This window comes from Eptatretus burgeri, chromosome 18 (genome assembly GCF_056783735.1).
Source record: "Eptatretus burgeri isolate ZD-2024b chromosome 18, Ebu_testis_v1, whole genome shotgun sequence".
In the NCBI taxonomy this organism is placed as follows: domain Eukaryota; kingdom Metazoa; phylum Chordata; class Myxini; order Myxiniformes; family Myxinidae; genus Eptatretus; species Eptatretus burgeri.
In genome coordinates, this window is record NC_140978.1 from 30,152,819 (window position 1) to 30,169,200 (window position 16,382).

Consider the following 16,382-nt stretch of genomic DNA (forward strand, 5'->3'; position numbering starts at 1 on the left):
TGTTCTATGTTCCCCTTCCATCCCCTCCCTTACCTAAAATGGCTGCACCGCTAATAAGGCACGCAAAAAAACTGAATGCCTAAACTCAGTGTTTGCTTCTAAATCTTGTGACCCAAACACATCGTTTATGTACCCACCTTACCCAGCTGCACCCAGCTGTTCCTGGACTCTGTGTCCTTTTCTCCTGGCAAAGTGGAGAGCTTGCTGTCAAACCTTGACTCAGATTCTGCAACCAGTCCAGATGGCATCAGCCACCAGGTTCTCAAAACCTGCTGTGCTGCTCTTGTGCACCCTCTCTCTGATCTATTCACCCTCTCATTTACTCAAGGACATCTGCCATCTGCTTGGAAATCAGCAAACATTACCGCTCTGCATAAAAAGGTGCAAAAACCGATCCCTGGAACTACAGACCAATTAGCCTTCTCCCAATCATCAGAAAGATAATGGAATCCATCATCGCTTCCGATGTCAAATCCTTCCTCTTCTCCAATCGCTTGATTTCTGACCATCAATTTGGATTTGGACCAGGTAACTCAACCCGGGACATGCTGCTTCTGCTTTCGCAACAATGGATGGAGGCCCTAAATGACAAACATGAGATCAGAGCCGAAGATATATCGTGAGCTTTTGATATTGTCTGGTATCCTGCAATGCTCACGAAACTCTTCCTATGGTTTCCAAAGCAATCCCCACTCATGGCTTGCAGAGTTCCTCTCCTGTCGTAGTTAGCACGTGGCTCTTAATGGAATTCTCCTAACTCCTCTTCCCATCCAGGCTCGAGTTCAAGGCAGTGTTCTTGACCCTGTGCTTTTTCTGGTTTTCATCAATGTTCTCTCAGATTCTCTGGAAAATTCTCTTTATCTCTTTGCTGATGACTCCGCCCTCTGCCATACCATCTCTCATCCCTCTGATAGGCAGGCAGCAGCCTCTTTATTCTTTGCAAACCTGGATAAAATCAAAATTTGGTCAAACACTTGGAATATGTCTTTCAATCCTGACAAATCTCACACCCTGACCATGTTTCTCTGAAAGGACCGTCTAGAACCCCCCCTCCCCATCTACTTTATCAACAATCCCCTTGAAGAAGTCCTTTCAATCAAGCTTTTGGGTCTCACGATTTGCAACAACCTTTCGTGGGAAAACCGCATCTTCAAGCTGGCCTCCAAAGCCAGTCGCCGACTGGGCATGCTACGTTGCACAAAGCCCTTCCTTGGCACACCTGAACTCCAAACCACTGACAAAGCTTTCATCCACAGTCTGATGGAGTACTGCTTCCACTCTGGGGTGGAGCTCCTTCCTCACACCTCTCTACTTCACGCCATGGAAACCAAGGCTTTTTAGGATCATTGATATCTCCAAAGGGCGGAGGGCAGAGGAGCTCCTTGTGAGCCAACGGCCCCAATGGCCCAGTGGAGGAGCTCCTGTAAAAAGGCAGAGGAGCTCCTTGTGAGACAACGGCCATCCATATCTAGTGCCCAACGGTGTCTGTGACCGTGCTCCTACAGTTAGGTTACTTTTTTTTTCGGAGGTTGGTGGCAGGATTTGCACTCCATCCACTGTAAAACTCTACACTCCGCAAAACACAAGAAAAATGCAAGAAGTAAATTGAAAACCCACTCTGTGGGAGCACCTCATGCGCAGTTGCCCTCTGCAGGGCAGCTCACCAGATGACGGGATTGGGGCAAAGCCTTGGGGACCCCCACTCTTTGATGAAAGGAGGAAAACCACAGGGTAATCTTCCAGGGTTGGATTGCGGTAGTATGTGTTGGGGTGGTGCAGAGGTGTCATCCACCAGATGGCGGTCTCCTTAAGTTAAACTGATGTGGTCCCTTCGGGTGGATGCCTGGAATGTGCTATCCTTAAGAGAGGATGATGACCTGTCTCTGTTATTATCTGAGCTCAAGCGTTTCAACACCGGTATTGCCGCACTCTCTGAGGTTTGGAAACTGGATAGTGGCGAGATCATGTTGGGTGGTTACACCTTCTATTGGTCTGGTCACTCTGATGGTCACCATGCACACAGAGTTGCTGCAGCTGTGTCCAACAAGCTGACTCCAATGAAAATTGAGGTAACATTGGTCAACGAGCATATAATGTGACTAAGGATTCATCACTACTTGGGTGTCATTTCCCTTGTCTCTGAATATGCTCTGACTGAAGCGAGTGATCTCAGTGTGAAGGATGCGTTCTATGCCAGGCTCGAATCTGTGGTTGATCAGTGCCACAGGTGAGATACTCTTCTAGACTTGGGGAATTTCAATACATTGACTGGAACTGATAGGGATGGTTATGATACATGTGTTGGTCCCCATGGGTATGGAAATGTGAACCAGAATACCACTAAGTTCCTTGACTTTGCAAGATGTCATGGACTGAAGGTGGCTGGCTCATGCTTTCACTGACCACAAGCTCATCGCTGGACTTGGTATTCCAATGCTGGTGTGACAAAGGAGATTGACCATGTGCTCGTTGATGGTCGCTGGAGGATGATCCAGAACTGCAGGGACTAACGGACTACTCAGTTCCTCAATACCGACCACAGGCTTGTGGTAGCTTAAATCCAGGAGAATGGTACCATCCCAGCCTCGGCTGAATGCTGGCAAACTCAAGGATGAGAGGGTGGCTGAGGAGTGCGAAAACAGGAAGAGTGGGGATTTGGGGGGTCTGGGTGCTTTGGGGAATCCTGAGGAGTTGTGGAGTGCCTTCAAGACCACGATCCTCGATGTTGCGGTGGATGTCTTGGAACTCACTGGAGGGCGAAGAAGAATTTTGTCTCTCAAGGGACACTAAACACCATTGACTAGAGTCGTGGGACCAGGCTTAATGGCAGAGCTGAGCTGGTAAGGGAGTTGAGGTGCAAAACTCTTTGTGCGCTGAGGGTGAAAAGGAGGCCCATGTGCGAGGAATCTATGAGGGGGAAGTGCATCACCTGTGGTCAAGTGATTCTCGTCTTGCTTCCAGGGGAATTTGTGCATTGCGTTCCTTCAAACACATCCCTCGGTGTACTACAGTTAGAGGGGAGGGTGGTAGGCTCTTGACAGAGAGGTCCGAATTGAAGGCCTGCTGGGCCTGTTACTTTGAGCGGGTGTACCAAGCTGATCCAACAGCTGTTGAGTGTTCCTATCCTGATTGCTGATCCTCCAATCAACTGTGGTCCACCTTAGTTTGTGGAAACACAGGCTGCGGTGAACCGGTTGAAATGGAGTAAGGCTCCTGGGATCTCTGGCATCCACGCTGAACTTCTCAAGGCTGATAGAAATGCTGTACTCATGTCGTTGCATGCAGTTCTGTGCTCTGCCTGGAACACATGCATTATCGCAACTGATTGGAAAAGGGGCCGTGTTGTCCCTCTCTGGAAAAGGAAGGGTGACCGCCAGGACTGCAACAACTCCTGAGGGGTGACCCTGCTCTCAGTGCTGGGCAAGGTTTTTGCTCGGATAATTCTTGATAGGGTTCATCACCATCTCCTTGATCACCAACGCCCAGAGCAGTCAGGCTTTACACCAAAGAGAAACATTGATTGACCGTATCCTTGCCCTTCGGGTCATCACCGAACACAGACGAGAGTTTCACAGGGGCTGTTTGCAGCCAATGTTGATCTCTGTAAAGCGATTGATTCAGTGAATCGGGATGCCCTCTGGAAGATTCTTGGTCTTCGTGGGGTGCGACCAAAACTGATCATTCTGATGTCTAAACTATATTCTAGTGCTGAGAGTGCTGTGTGATGTGGTGATACCATCTCTGACTTATTTCCAGTTGTTACTTGAGTTCATCAGGGGTGTGTATTGGCCATCACACTTTTCAGCACTTGTACGGACTGGATTCTGGGGAGGATGTCAGAGAGATCAAGCTGCGGTGCATCGTTTGGGAATGGCAAGATCTCTGACCTTGATTTTGCAGATGATGCAGACATCTTTGCAGAGACTCGAGACTCAAATGCAGAAAAAGACTCAATATCTTTTTGGTGGCCCTCGAGGTGCTGAATGCGGAGTCGGAACCACTGAGATTATGGGTTTCCTGGGTCAAAACTAAGATCCAGGCTTTCAATGACATCTTTGATGCTGCTGTCCTGTCTGTGCCTGGTAAGGGTGAGGATGTTGAGGTCACGGAGAGATTCACTTACCTTAGCAGTGATATTCATGTCTCTGCTGGCTGTGAGCCAGAGGTTAACAGATGTCTGGGTCGGGCCTGGGGAGACATGGATTCACTGGATCATGGGGTGTGATGATCACGAGGCAGGTGGGTGATCTTTCTGTCTTCTACCGTCTCCTCTCCAGCCTTGCCCCCACTGCGCTGTGTGTGATCGGTCCCCCCTATTTCCTCATTGTGCCCAAGGTCTGCCAAAAACCTCCTTGTGGTGAAACTGCCAAAATCACGAATCACTGCTCACCTTCATTCTTTCATTCCTCTTTTTCCCCATGTCTGGAACAAACTCCCACACTCTATTCAATCCCACTCCTCTCTCCAGGTCTTCAAAACAGCTGTTCACCAACATCTCATATCTTCCCCCATCTAAAATGTTGTTATTTCCTACCACCGTTAATCCACCCCAAACCACCTTCAAATTTCTTGTTTTCTGTCCTGAAAGTCACTGTAGTACCATCTTGCTTACCGCATGTACCCCACCACATCCCTCTCCCTTCCGCCAATATCCTATTGTCTCTGTTCCCCACTATTTTGTACTTCCCCCCCCCCTGCCTCCGGTCTTGTTGCATGTTTCTGTGTATTAGCTCTTATATGAGCCTTGACATCCAAAAAAAATTGGTATCCAAAAAAAAAATTTTGTTTGTGACATTACTCAAGGTTAATCATGATGAAACTTTATAGGATCACATGTTTTTTCTTTTTTACCACTATACACCTTATTAGGGGTTTTAAACAGTTAATTTCTTACAATTTGTAACTTTCCTGTCATGGGGAAGGGGAGTGAGTGCGGAGGGAGGAGGTGGGAGTCCGAAGTGAGAGGGATGGGGTCAGGGTGGGTTGGGACTAGGTGGGAGGGAGGGTATGGTGTGGGATGAGGTAGCGGAAGGGATGGTAGGAGGGAACCGGCATTGCAGGTACCTTTGCTAGTAATGAATATAACAACACCCAGAAGAAGCTGTTGGTTGGGATAGTGAGGAAGGAAAAGCTACGTAGAGATAAAAAGTTTCTGGCAATGGGGAGGTACCAAATTTAGTTTGCCGGATTGTTTCAGACAGACTTACAACCATGTGGGGAATTAAACAATCAGAAACGAGATCATCCATGAACCTCGACTTTGTATTGAAAAAAAATGTCAAGAGAAAAAGTGAATTCGTTGTAGAACTTTGTGCCCTCACCATTGGGCGAGGACCACGTGGTGGTATCTGTGGTTGTGGAGAATCACATTGTTCTCTCGTGTCATTTTTCTGTGGTGCAGAATAAAACGGGACTAAACACCGATAAAGATTTTTCAATTTTTGATTTTCCTTAATAAACAAATAAACTGGAGTGTAGGCCAACAGACAAGCTGATTTCACTTAGCATTGCAAGACTGACATTTGGTGTGAAGCTTCTTTTGGAACAACTTGACTGTTATGGTGTTTGGCAAACCTTCAAGTGTTCACATAATCTTACTAGTTCAGGAGAAACTGATGGACTTCCCCTGAACAAGTAATGTTGAAGCCTCCTTTTGGGTGGTGTCTGGCAAGATATAGCGTGGAGCCCGAGAGGCTTTGAAACCCACCTCTGAGCTGTCTAGCCTGGGTTCGAATCCTGACCCATAAACTGTCATCCTGGAGTTTCACAGACAGGGAGAGGCATCGATGATGTGTGCCGTCCATCGGATGGACGTTCAACTGGGTGTCCCATCTGCCAGCATGAGTTTGTGGATGTTGACGATCCCACAGTGCACTGCACGAAGAGCAATCTAGTTTCCTAGCAAAGAGCAAGCACCCTGAACAAATTACAAATTCCTACCACAGCCGAGCGTTGGTGTTCCTGGAGCAGTACATCTTCACAAGGATTTTACTTGGTGATCTGCCTTTGCCTTGACAGTACTCATTCAGGCCAGAAATTTGGCAAGGGTGCCAGAGGTAACTTGTCTACTCTTCCCGAAGGACACCATGGGATCCTTAACATGCGAGGTATGGCGCACACATTGATGCCTCACCCTGTCCGTGAAACACCAGGATGACAGTTTATAACAGGATCGAGATTAGAACTTAGAATAGACAGGTTAAAGACGAGTGTGCATACCTCAAGTCTATGGTATCCTGCCAGTCCTATCTGCTTTACATAACATTAAAGAACTGAAAAATGCATATTTACCCATCATGTGTTTGCACACTCATATTACACAAAAATTATCTCCGCTCGTATGCAACGCAAGGCTGCGGGGTAGCATCACTGGCTGAGGGCAGGGCTCTGCTGCTGATGCATAGCCCTCTGTTGGTTATCGCAGGAATTTGGAATTTATCCATGGTGCCAACGATAGCTCGCCTACTCTTCACGAAAGACACCGTGGGCTCTTTAATGTCCACCAACGAATTTTGGCAGATGGAATTCCCGTTTAACGTCCATCCAAGGGACGGCAGACACATTGATGAATAACCCTGCCTGTAAAACACAAGGATGACAGTTTATAGCTGGGTCAAGATTCAAACCCAGGCTAGACAGCTGAGAGGTGAGTGTGCATACCTCCAGGTCATAATGTCAGCCCTCAAAAATGATGAACAAACGAGATAGAAATATGGTTGTTATAACCCAATGGAGTATATTCACAGTTATTTTAACCACTCTACAGGAATTTAGATACATTTTGTTTACATCTTTGCATACAAACAAAAGAAAAAAACTCTGGGAAAGTGAAGTAAGCTTTCCAGAGGTCAACCCACATCTGGGTGCTTTTGGATGGGTTGTAGGTCAATGAATCTGGCTTCTTCTGCCTCGTACGTGTACATGTCCAAAGGCATACAGAAGTGTCCCAAGGGAACCTGGTCGCATGTGCGGCCGATGATGTTCGAACGGCAGGAGCACTGGCCACTTTGCTGGGAGCACCTTGGGAGGGAAGGGAGAGCGGTAGCTAAATTGAAGAGGAGCTTGTTGTTATTGCCCAACAAGGTAAAAGTGCTGGATCGTTGATGCCAGTGGAAAAATACCGGTTGTTGTGAGCTCCTCCAAAGTCGCATTCACATGGACGACAACCGTCTTTATCATTGCTGAGCCCCCAGAAACCCGGCTGGAGGTAAGAAGGTGAGGAAATGAGGGAATTGTTTTTATATGCAGAGATAAGTATTGCGATGAATGGAGGGCAGAGAGGAGGGGACACCAAAGGAACTTTTTTCTGAAAGACCACTTGAGTTAAAGGTCCCATAAGACAAACCCCATCAACCATCGAGTGCATCGCCTTCCACAAGCTCCAAAGGTGACAAAGATGAGAAGAAGGGGTTCCAAGACAAATAGGAGAAGCACACACCCAGACAGGACTTCATTCAATTCAAAACTAGAATGACACTAGTCGAGCCCACATCTCTGCCAGGCTGAACAGTTTACGTTTTGTATCCCACTGATAGGCCGACCGAACCAAAATCGAATCAACTCGTTCTTGTCACCTACCCAACTCATCCACCCAAGTTTTGTCATAACCCATCCACAACGTTTTAAAATATCATGCTATATGTCGTTTTTGGCCCCATCTCAACGGTGAAGAATCACACAAAAATTATAAAAATTATCACATCCGGATTTGCATCTTCACCAAAATTGAATCAATTCGTCCTTGTCACACTTGCAACCTTTCCACCAAGTTTTGTCCGAATCTGTCAATAACTTTTTGAAATATCCTGCTCACAGACAAACAGGGGTGGAAACGTAACCTCTGTCCACGTTTGGTGGTGGAGTTAGCAAAGATAACAACCTGTACGAGAAGAGAATCAGGAATTAAGCGAGACAACTCTCACAAAACTATACCAGGCATTGGCCGCAATCCCTGCCCGTAGTGAAGCGCTTGCAGACGCAGGCACCCGTGTATCTGTTGCACGAAACGTGGCCCGGTTCCGTGCCAAGGGGGTCGCACCGGCAGGTAGGCAGTGTGATCGGCGGTTGTGCTGCAACGGGGGCTAGGACAATCGACTCTATCCCAATTGCTGTCGACATTGAAAGGAGGGAATCAGGACAAGAGGAGATGGGATACTGTACATTACTACTGTATACTGCTGATTTATCTGTTGTAGTTTAAAAATTTGATCATTTATTCGTTAAAGCATAACCTGCAAATTTGAGCATTGCCTGCTAGTCCAATTGGACTTCCGATCCTACTTTATATTAAGTGTAATGCAAGTGCAATTCTGTTTTATATAGCAGTGTTGTTGAACTCTCATTATGCTTTTTCTTGTGCTCCATTATTCGTTCTAGCTTTCCATTGTTGGACTTCTGTACCATTTTTTCATTCCCTCGCAGTAAGTTTGGACTTCTATTCAACTATTCCTTCTCTCCCTATACGGTTGGACTTCTGTTCAATTATTAATTCTCTCCACATGTGATTGGACCTCTGCCCCGTTTTTCATTCTCTTCCAATACCATTGGTGTATATTTTTCATTCTCTTAAGGAGCTGTCACACCTTGACGTTTTAGCCAGCGTATGGCAACGTATCAAAATTTATCTAAAACGCTGGCGTATGCTGAACTATTGATGTTTTTTAAGTTTTTGGCATATTCATAATGAATTGGACGTATGCATAACATATTAGTAATGTACACAGAACGTTTCGATAACTTATAGATAATTTATACCAACGAATGCATAGCGTGTTGTCGGCATTCACAACGTATGCCCAACGATAGTCTAACGTATGCATAGCGTGCGGCAGCGAATCGCCGACGATCACGTGGCATAGGCTATTAAAAGGCTGCCGCTCGACGATTCAAATCATAACCGCACTAGACATCGAAGTGTCAACATCACCGTCATGCCCCGTCACACCTTGACGTTTTCGCCAGGGTATGCCGACGTATGAAAAATTTGCTGAATACGCTGGCACACGTCGAATACGTTATGGGTAAGTTTTGTATATGTAAAGAGCACGCTAAAGCACGATGGCATACATCGTCGTACGCCGAGCACGTCAACAAATTTTAAGCATGCTCAAAATGTTTCGACGTATGCCAGCGTATGACTCACACGTTCTGCATACGCTGGCCATAAGTTGTAGGCACGTTATGCGATCGTTGACACAGGTCGACACACGTTACTTGTAAGTTACTCATAAGTCGAAACATGTCGAGGTATTGTTTGGCGTACCCGAAACTTATTTCGAACCTATGAGTAACGTGCTTTGAACCTATGTGTAACATATCTCCAACGCACATTGACGTATGTAGACGTATTTGATTGACGTCTTCCGGATGACCGCAGAACTTACTGAACGTGTTTCTAACTTACAGCTACCGTATAATGGCGTATTGGCAGCGTTTAGGGGAATTGGAAGATAAAAATGGGCTTCACAGGAGGAACCCGTCAGTGTTTCAGACTCCATGGTGAGTACATGTCCATGTCTGTAGTATCAGTAGTAGTAGTAGTAGTAGTAGTCGGTGAGCGTGGCATTAGTAGTAGTAGTAGTAGTAGTAGTAGTGGTAGTAGTAGTAGTAGTAGTAGGTCCATGTCAGTAGTAGTAGGTGAGTGTGGTGCGGAGGGTGTGGGTGATGATGGATCCTCCTTGCGTCCGCGTCAACGGCCACGGCCAGGAGACTTCTTTGCAGCATTCTTCGAAGTTTTCTTCGGCTTTTTTTTTAATGTTTTTCTACCCTGAACTATTGATGTTTTTAAAGTTTTTGGCGTATTCATAACGAGTTGAACAAATGCATAAAATATTAGTAACGTACAAAGAACGTTTCGATAACTTATAGATAACTTATACCAACGAATGCTTAGCGTGTTGTCGGTGTTCACAACGTATGCCCAACGATAGTCTAACATATGCATAGCGAGCGGCATCGTATTGTCAACAATTACGTGGCATAGGCTATTCATAGGCTGCCGCTCAACGATTTAAATCATAACCGCACTAGAAATCGAAGTGTCAACATCATCGTCATACTGAAGAAAAAAAAAATAAAAGTCTGGAACACTGACGGGTTCCTCCTGTGAAGCCCATTTTTACATACCAATTCCCCTAAACGCTGCCAAATCGCCATTATACGGTCGCTGTAAGTTAGAAACACGTTCAGTAAGTTCTGTGGTCGTCCGGAAGATGTCAAATACGTCTCCATATGTCAATGTGCGTTTGAGATACGTTACACATAGGTTCAAAGCACGTTACTCATAGGTTAGAAATAAGTTTTGGGTACGCTAAACATTACCTCGACATGTTTCGACTTATGAGTAACTTACAAGTAACGTGTGTCGACATGTGTCAACGATTGCGTAACGTGCCTACAACTTATGGCCAGCGTATGCGGAACGTGTGAGTCATACGCTGGCATACGTCGAAAAATTTTCAACATGCTGAAAATTTGTCGATGTACTCGGTGTACTATGACGTATGCCAGCGTGCTTCAGCGTGCTCTTAACGTAAACAAAACTTACCCATAACGTATTCGACGTGTGCCAGCGTTTTAGACAAATTTTGCATAAGTCAGCATACGCTGGCTAAATCGTCAAGGTGTGACAGCCCCTTCAGCATTGTGGTTGGGATTCCACGGCCATTTTTATTTTCTCCTTGTGCCATTGTAACTTCATCGCCATTAATTATTTGCTAGAATGTAATTGTATTTCCAACGTCATCTTTTTTGGCACTGCGGTGTTTGAATTCTGACCCGTTATTGATGAAAAATGTATGCTGCACGTAAATTCTCATCGTGATGTACAGCAAAAGAGCCACTGTGGCGGATTTTCCATGATCCTTTTGGGCATTTTGAATAACTTAGCATTGTTTACTGCGATAATTAAATTGGAGAACATTTAGATATGTTGTTGTTGTTCGCCTTTCGGCTGCTCCCGTTAGGGGTCGCCACAGCGGATCATCCGTTATGATCCGCATACTGATTTGTCACAGGTTTTATGCTGGATGCCCTTCCTGATGCAACCCTGGTCGCCTCTTACGACACAGGGATAAGGATTGGGTTTCGCCATGATTCCGGGCTGCCCTACACCCTCTCATAGCGTGGCCCAGCGCAGAGCTCCCGTCCTCAAGCGATCCTCCAACCCAAGCCTCCGAGTAGCCGGATTACAGGCACTTTACATTACGCCACTACGCCCGGTGGAGAACATTTAGATATGTCTAAATCATTATTTATAAAAGGTAAAGATGAACATTTATCGAAGATATGAAATTAAGATGGTCGTTACTGCAATTTATTATTATTATTATTATTATTATTATTATTATAATTTCCCACTAAAGGATCAAACAAACACGGGAGAGAGATTTGGGAAGTGTGGTTAAATGCTCACGTCTGCAACTGCCCGGGTCATCTCTGCGAACACGATGGTGTCCAGGAAGACATTGCTCACAACGCGGGCCCTGCACCCTGGGCTTGCAATGACAAGTCCCCGCGACCGCACCAGTACTCGGATCGGTGATGGGGTCGCAAGCCCCTTCGTGTAAGGTTCCCAGCGGGTTGCAGTTGCACGCTGTAAGTGAAAGTCGGGCAAACATGAGGTTATTCACACACACCATGTGAATGTCTTCTTGCTCTGCATCTCTTGATCCAACATTCCTTGTTGGAATGTATAGCATTCTAACTCAATCGCGAATGTATAACATTTCGGAAATTTATATTGGTGGTGATAGGAATATTGGTGGTAAATGTAATTGGATTTCCACACCTTGCTAATCATTAAAGTGTCAATACTACATGAGCATGCCCTAAATTTTGGACAAAGTGTGCAGTATGACATTCAAAGGTAACGTGTCACTCTGCAACACTTGATTGAATGCTTGGATGGCAGTTTAAGAATGGGATACATTTGGTGAGTCCCTTCGAAATTGCCCAATCACAATCAGGTTCATAACTCCACTTGAATTACTCTTGTGGTATCGAGGCAGCACTGTGACATCCAAAAGCACCGCCAGTAGAGTCAGGTAGAAATTCATCATTTGATTTGTGCAGGAATGTCCTCCTGAAGCAATCTTTAAATCCACGGCCAAGTGGTGCAAAGCTCTGGTAAAAATGGTTTTTTGTTTCTGCTTGAATAAACAGCTCGTGTTCCAAAAACACAAATATGTAAATTAAACATTTCACTCAAACACAATTGTTTGCGAGAGGTGCTGTAAACGTTTGTGGAAATAAATGCTTGACATTTGACATTCTTGACAATGATACAAGCAAAGACAAATTTGACATTTCACAATTACTCACTTCAATGTGCTTATTCCCATTGTTCTATCACTGATGGTCAAATGAACAAGAGCGTGTCAAATTGTCATTGATGATGTCATTGATGATGTTGATTGATTGTCACTGATTGTTATTGTCCTGTCATTGATGGTTAAATTGCAAAGATCTGGCAAAAGCATGTCCAATTTCACTTCCAATTTGTTCTGCAAGTTGCATCATTAACAAGCAGTGCCTGTACCCATGTATGCGAGGACAATTTTGTTTTGAACATATAAAAATGGAATAACAAGGAACTTTGGTGCAGGAGGAGGCCATTCAGCCCGTCATGCATACACTATACCAATACCAGATACTATTACCCAATCACCAAGACCATAGGGTAAAAAAAATTAATGTTTAAAATATATTGCTCCACAAGGCTGCCCCTGTTCCACCTGAAAACAGGACTCTGCATGCAAAAAATTGGACAGATCGGAACATGTTTAGAGATCCCGACCTTTTATGACTTTTTTTGGTTCATATTGTTTTTGTCCCCTGTTTAGAACTGGAATATTGCTTCTGCCAGGAGCATAGCCACCAATGTCACAGTCTCCATCTTCATCCATGGTCGTGTGTGTTACACGTTCATCATAAGCTATTGTACCGGTGTTGTAGAGGAGTGGCACTCGGTACTGTGCGCTGGAGGACTGGAAGCTCAAGCCCATGGTCCAGGGACTGGTCTTCGACATGATGGCCCCCAACACCAGGCTGAGGATGGGCACCTGCACCCTCATTGAAAAGGCCCTGGACAAGGCGCTTATCTGAATTGCGTGCCACCATCATGCGTTTGAAATGATGCTGTAGGACCTGGTCTCCATCGCCTTGGGAGCAACTGATAGGCCTGAGATGGGTCACTTCAAATGCTTCCCGAAGAGCTGGCACTACATCAACAAGGCTAACTTCCGGCTCACCAGTGACGAGCTCTTCATTGGCATGCCGGATGGCCTGCGACAGGAGATGACATCAATCTATGTGGACCGATCATGAGCCAGACACCAAGAGAAGACTATGGAGAGCTGCTTCAGCTCTGCCATGTTTTCCTTGGTGGATCCTCCGATGGAGAGCCACGCTTCCGCACACCCGGCACAATGCACAACACGCAATGGATGTCTAAGACCATATACTCGTTGAAGACCTTCCTATTCAAGGGCCAGACAAAGGTGGCTCTGAAGACCAATTAATAATTGATGTGGCGATGTTTTTTTTATTGGACAAACGAGTTTTCAGTGCTGTCCTATTATCCACTGTGACACTGCAGAGTTCTAATTCATTTGCTCATGATAGCACTGTCAACTCATTGGATTTTGAAGGAAAGCATTGAAAATTTTGGGGTTTTTATTTCAAATGCAAAAAACAAAATAAAATGCAAATGGCAGCGACCTCTAAATATCGTCCAATCTGTCCAATGTTTTGCATACAGACTTATGTTTTGATATGTAATGAGGCAGCCTTGTGGAGAAGCACATTTCCAACTTTTTTTTTTTGGGGGGGGGGTGGTTGGCTACTTTAATCCATACGGAGGCTACCTATACATCCTGCAAATATCCTTGTACCCTTCTATTTCCAATGCTTCTAGTTACTTATCAAATTCCAATTTAAACCCATCTCCTCTTTTTGATGCAACTCCCTGACTCGGGAGACTGACTATTCAATGCATTAACTACACTCTGACCCTTGCCTTGTTACTGTCCTCACTGTCCTCTTCTTTACTCTCAGGGAGTGGGCCTTGGTCATATCACTGTCTATTCTGCTGAAGCACATATTTTTGTCCCCCACCTGTCTGACAAGGTCGGAGATGGGACATTAAAATGAGCTCCGTCCAACCAACTGACCGACCATCTGCCCATGTACTTTAGTGTGCGCGATATTTCAAAAACTGTTGAACATTTAACGTTCATATTGCAGACATACATTCCTCATGACATTATCTCAACCTGATTAGATAATGGCTGTGATGGACTGAATTATGTTGCCATGGCAACCATCTTGGTAACTTGGCTTGTGTCGATGATATGTCAAAAACTGTTCAAGATTTAGCTTTCATAGTACAAAGATCTATTCCCCATACCACTCAAAAGGAGGGTGACCTAGAGTATCAGCTCCTTGTAAAACATATTTTTCCAGCTTACCACCACAATAACACATGCAAAACTTTTCACCTTTGTGGTACCAGATACATGACAAACATGACAGTGTAGGTGACAGCAAATAATTCTAAAGGAGGAAATGATGGTGTGGAGTTTAAGATCAAGTGCATTCGCATTACAAGATGTGATTAACTCAAGGCTGTACATGCATTCTCCTTACGCTGGCAGGCATCAGGGTCTCGGATACTGCGGCCTGGTCGGAGGTAGTACGTGGGACGGCATGTATCACAATGTTGACCGGTGGTGTTGTGCTGGCAGTCCAAGCACACCCCACCACTCACGTTTCCCGAAGACATATACAAAGCGTGGTCGAAATAACATCTTTCAGAGTGTGCATTACACTCACAACCTGTTGCACGTTTGAGTCAGACAAGTACATTTCACATGAAACAAGTAAAGTTTGGAATAAACTGAGAAGTACAAGATGGTCCATGATTTGCTACGAGACGTGTCAACTATTTGTCGACAAAACATGGCTGCATACAAAAAACCTACTGGGAAACTCACCAAGGGGCAATGTTTACCTCTTTTGAAGAACTTTATGTATTATAAGACTAGCAGTGGGTAAGAAAACTCACGCTTGCAAGCATTTGTTTGTGGCCCTTTGGCTGGCCTCCACGGGGTATCATGATAGAAATCTTTGCACTGTTCACAATTCATGCCGTTGGTGTTGTGTTTGCATGCACAGTTCCCATTCACCTACACAAAAGACATGCCCACATTTGTTGATTAAGATACAATGTATTTTCTATTATCATGTATTGTATTATGAAGGGATATTGGATATTGGATATTGGATATTCTTTAACGTTGTCCACATAAAAACATGGAAATTTTCCTTTCACTGGCCATTAAATTAAATTCAATTCAAAGAAAAAAAGGGGGGGGGTGGGGTGAATGCATCCGAAGATAGTCTGAAGCGACAATGAGAGTAAAGTGGAACACAACGGCGAATGACCGAACGAATGAAACAAAAACAACGGTGAAGTGCGTGTGATGGATCTTCAACACTTCGCTTCTCGTACAAGGTACACATTGACGGGAGATGTGTTCGTATCACGCGCTACGTAATCCTGTATGGGTCTTCCCAGTTTCTTCACATTTTCTTTAGACAAATAACCAAACATACATATTGTTATGGATTTCAGAATCGGATCCGAGTAATGAACACAACATCCAGGTCCTCAGACAGTTATTTCCATAAATGCATGTTCAGAATAGATCCATCCCCTTGTCTGGTGGGATTTTAACTCTTTGATGCATTACAGAAGGGTAGAGAACGGGTCCCCCTTCTTTTTGTATGGGATAACCTTTTCCTCTTTATGCCACGTTCATGATGTATGATTTTATGTCGGTTTTAATTTCCGCATGAGCGATAGATAGCCATGAGCACAACGGAGACTCATTTTATTCCCTTTACATCAAGACACATTGGCTTGGAAATACATGATTTATTTACACATTATATTTTGGTTATCATTTTCACTTTGGACTTACAGGACATTTGAGTCATTAAACACACCACAGGCCTTTCCTGAACAATTCATTTTGATGGTCAAACACGGCTGTGGATCATTTACTGCAGGACCACCTTTTTCCATCGAAGTTTGATGCCCCGTTCGGCAGCTCTATGGATGTTGGCTGCCTCTTGTTCGTCGGGCTGAACGGGGAGGTGATGTTTGCCCATTGACGTTTTGTGAGTGCTTCACTTTTTCGCTCGGTTGTTCTGGCAAATGGCTGCTTTTTGTCATTCGTCCAGTGCCCCGAACATGGCATCATAAGCTAGGCCGGTGTCAATTGGGAGTTGGATCTCGCTTGATGGTGAGAAGAGAATGATTGCGAGAATTGACGGAAGTCACGTGCAGTGATGCTCCAATAGGCAAGCTGGATTTGGCT

The 16,382-nt window shown here is 44.9% G+C and overlaps 1 protein-coding gene across 3 annotated transcripts in view; it reads right to left on the reverse strand.

Annotated features, from left to right (window-relative positions):
• The window catches only part of LOC147008814 (laminin subunit alpha-2-like), a 212,048-nt gene that overhangs the window by 120,122 nt on the left and 75,544 nt on the right, over positions 1-16,382 (reverse strand). For 2 of the 3 annotated variants that reach the window (XM_085863848.1, XM_085863847.1), the window contains exons 9-15: positions 15,065-15,185; positions 14,647-14,835; positions 11,414-11,593; positions 7,933-8,108; positions 7,122-7,201; positions 6,858-7,020; positions 5,322-5,390 (exon numbers count right to left, since the gene is read on the reverse strand). In XM_085863848.1, coding sequence (XP_085719974.1) covers positions 5,322-5,390; positions 6,858-7,020; positions 7,122-7,201; positions 7,933-8,108; positions 11,414-11,593; positions 14,647-14,835; positions 15,065-15,185 — 978 coding nt within the window. The remainder of the gene's footprint in view (positions 1-5,321; positions 5,391-6,857; positions 7,021-7,121; positions 7,202-7,932; positions 8,109-11,413; positions 11,594-14,646; positions 14,836-15,064; positions 15,186-16,382) is intronic. The other variant, XM_085863849.1, reaches the window with a different exon arrangement.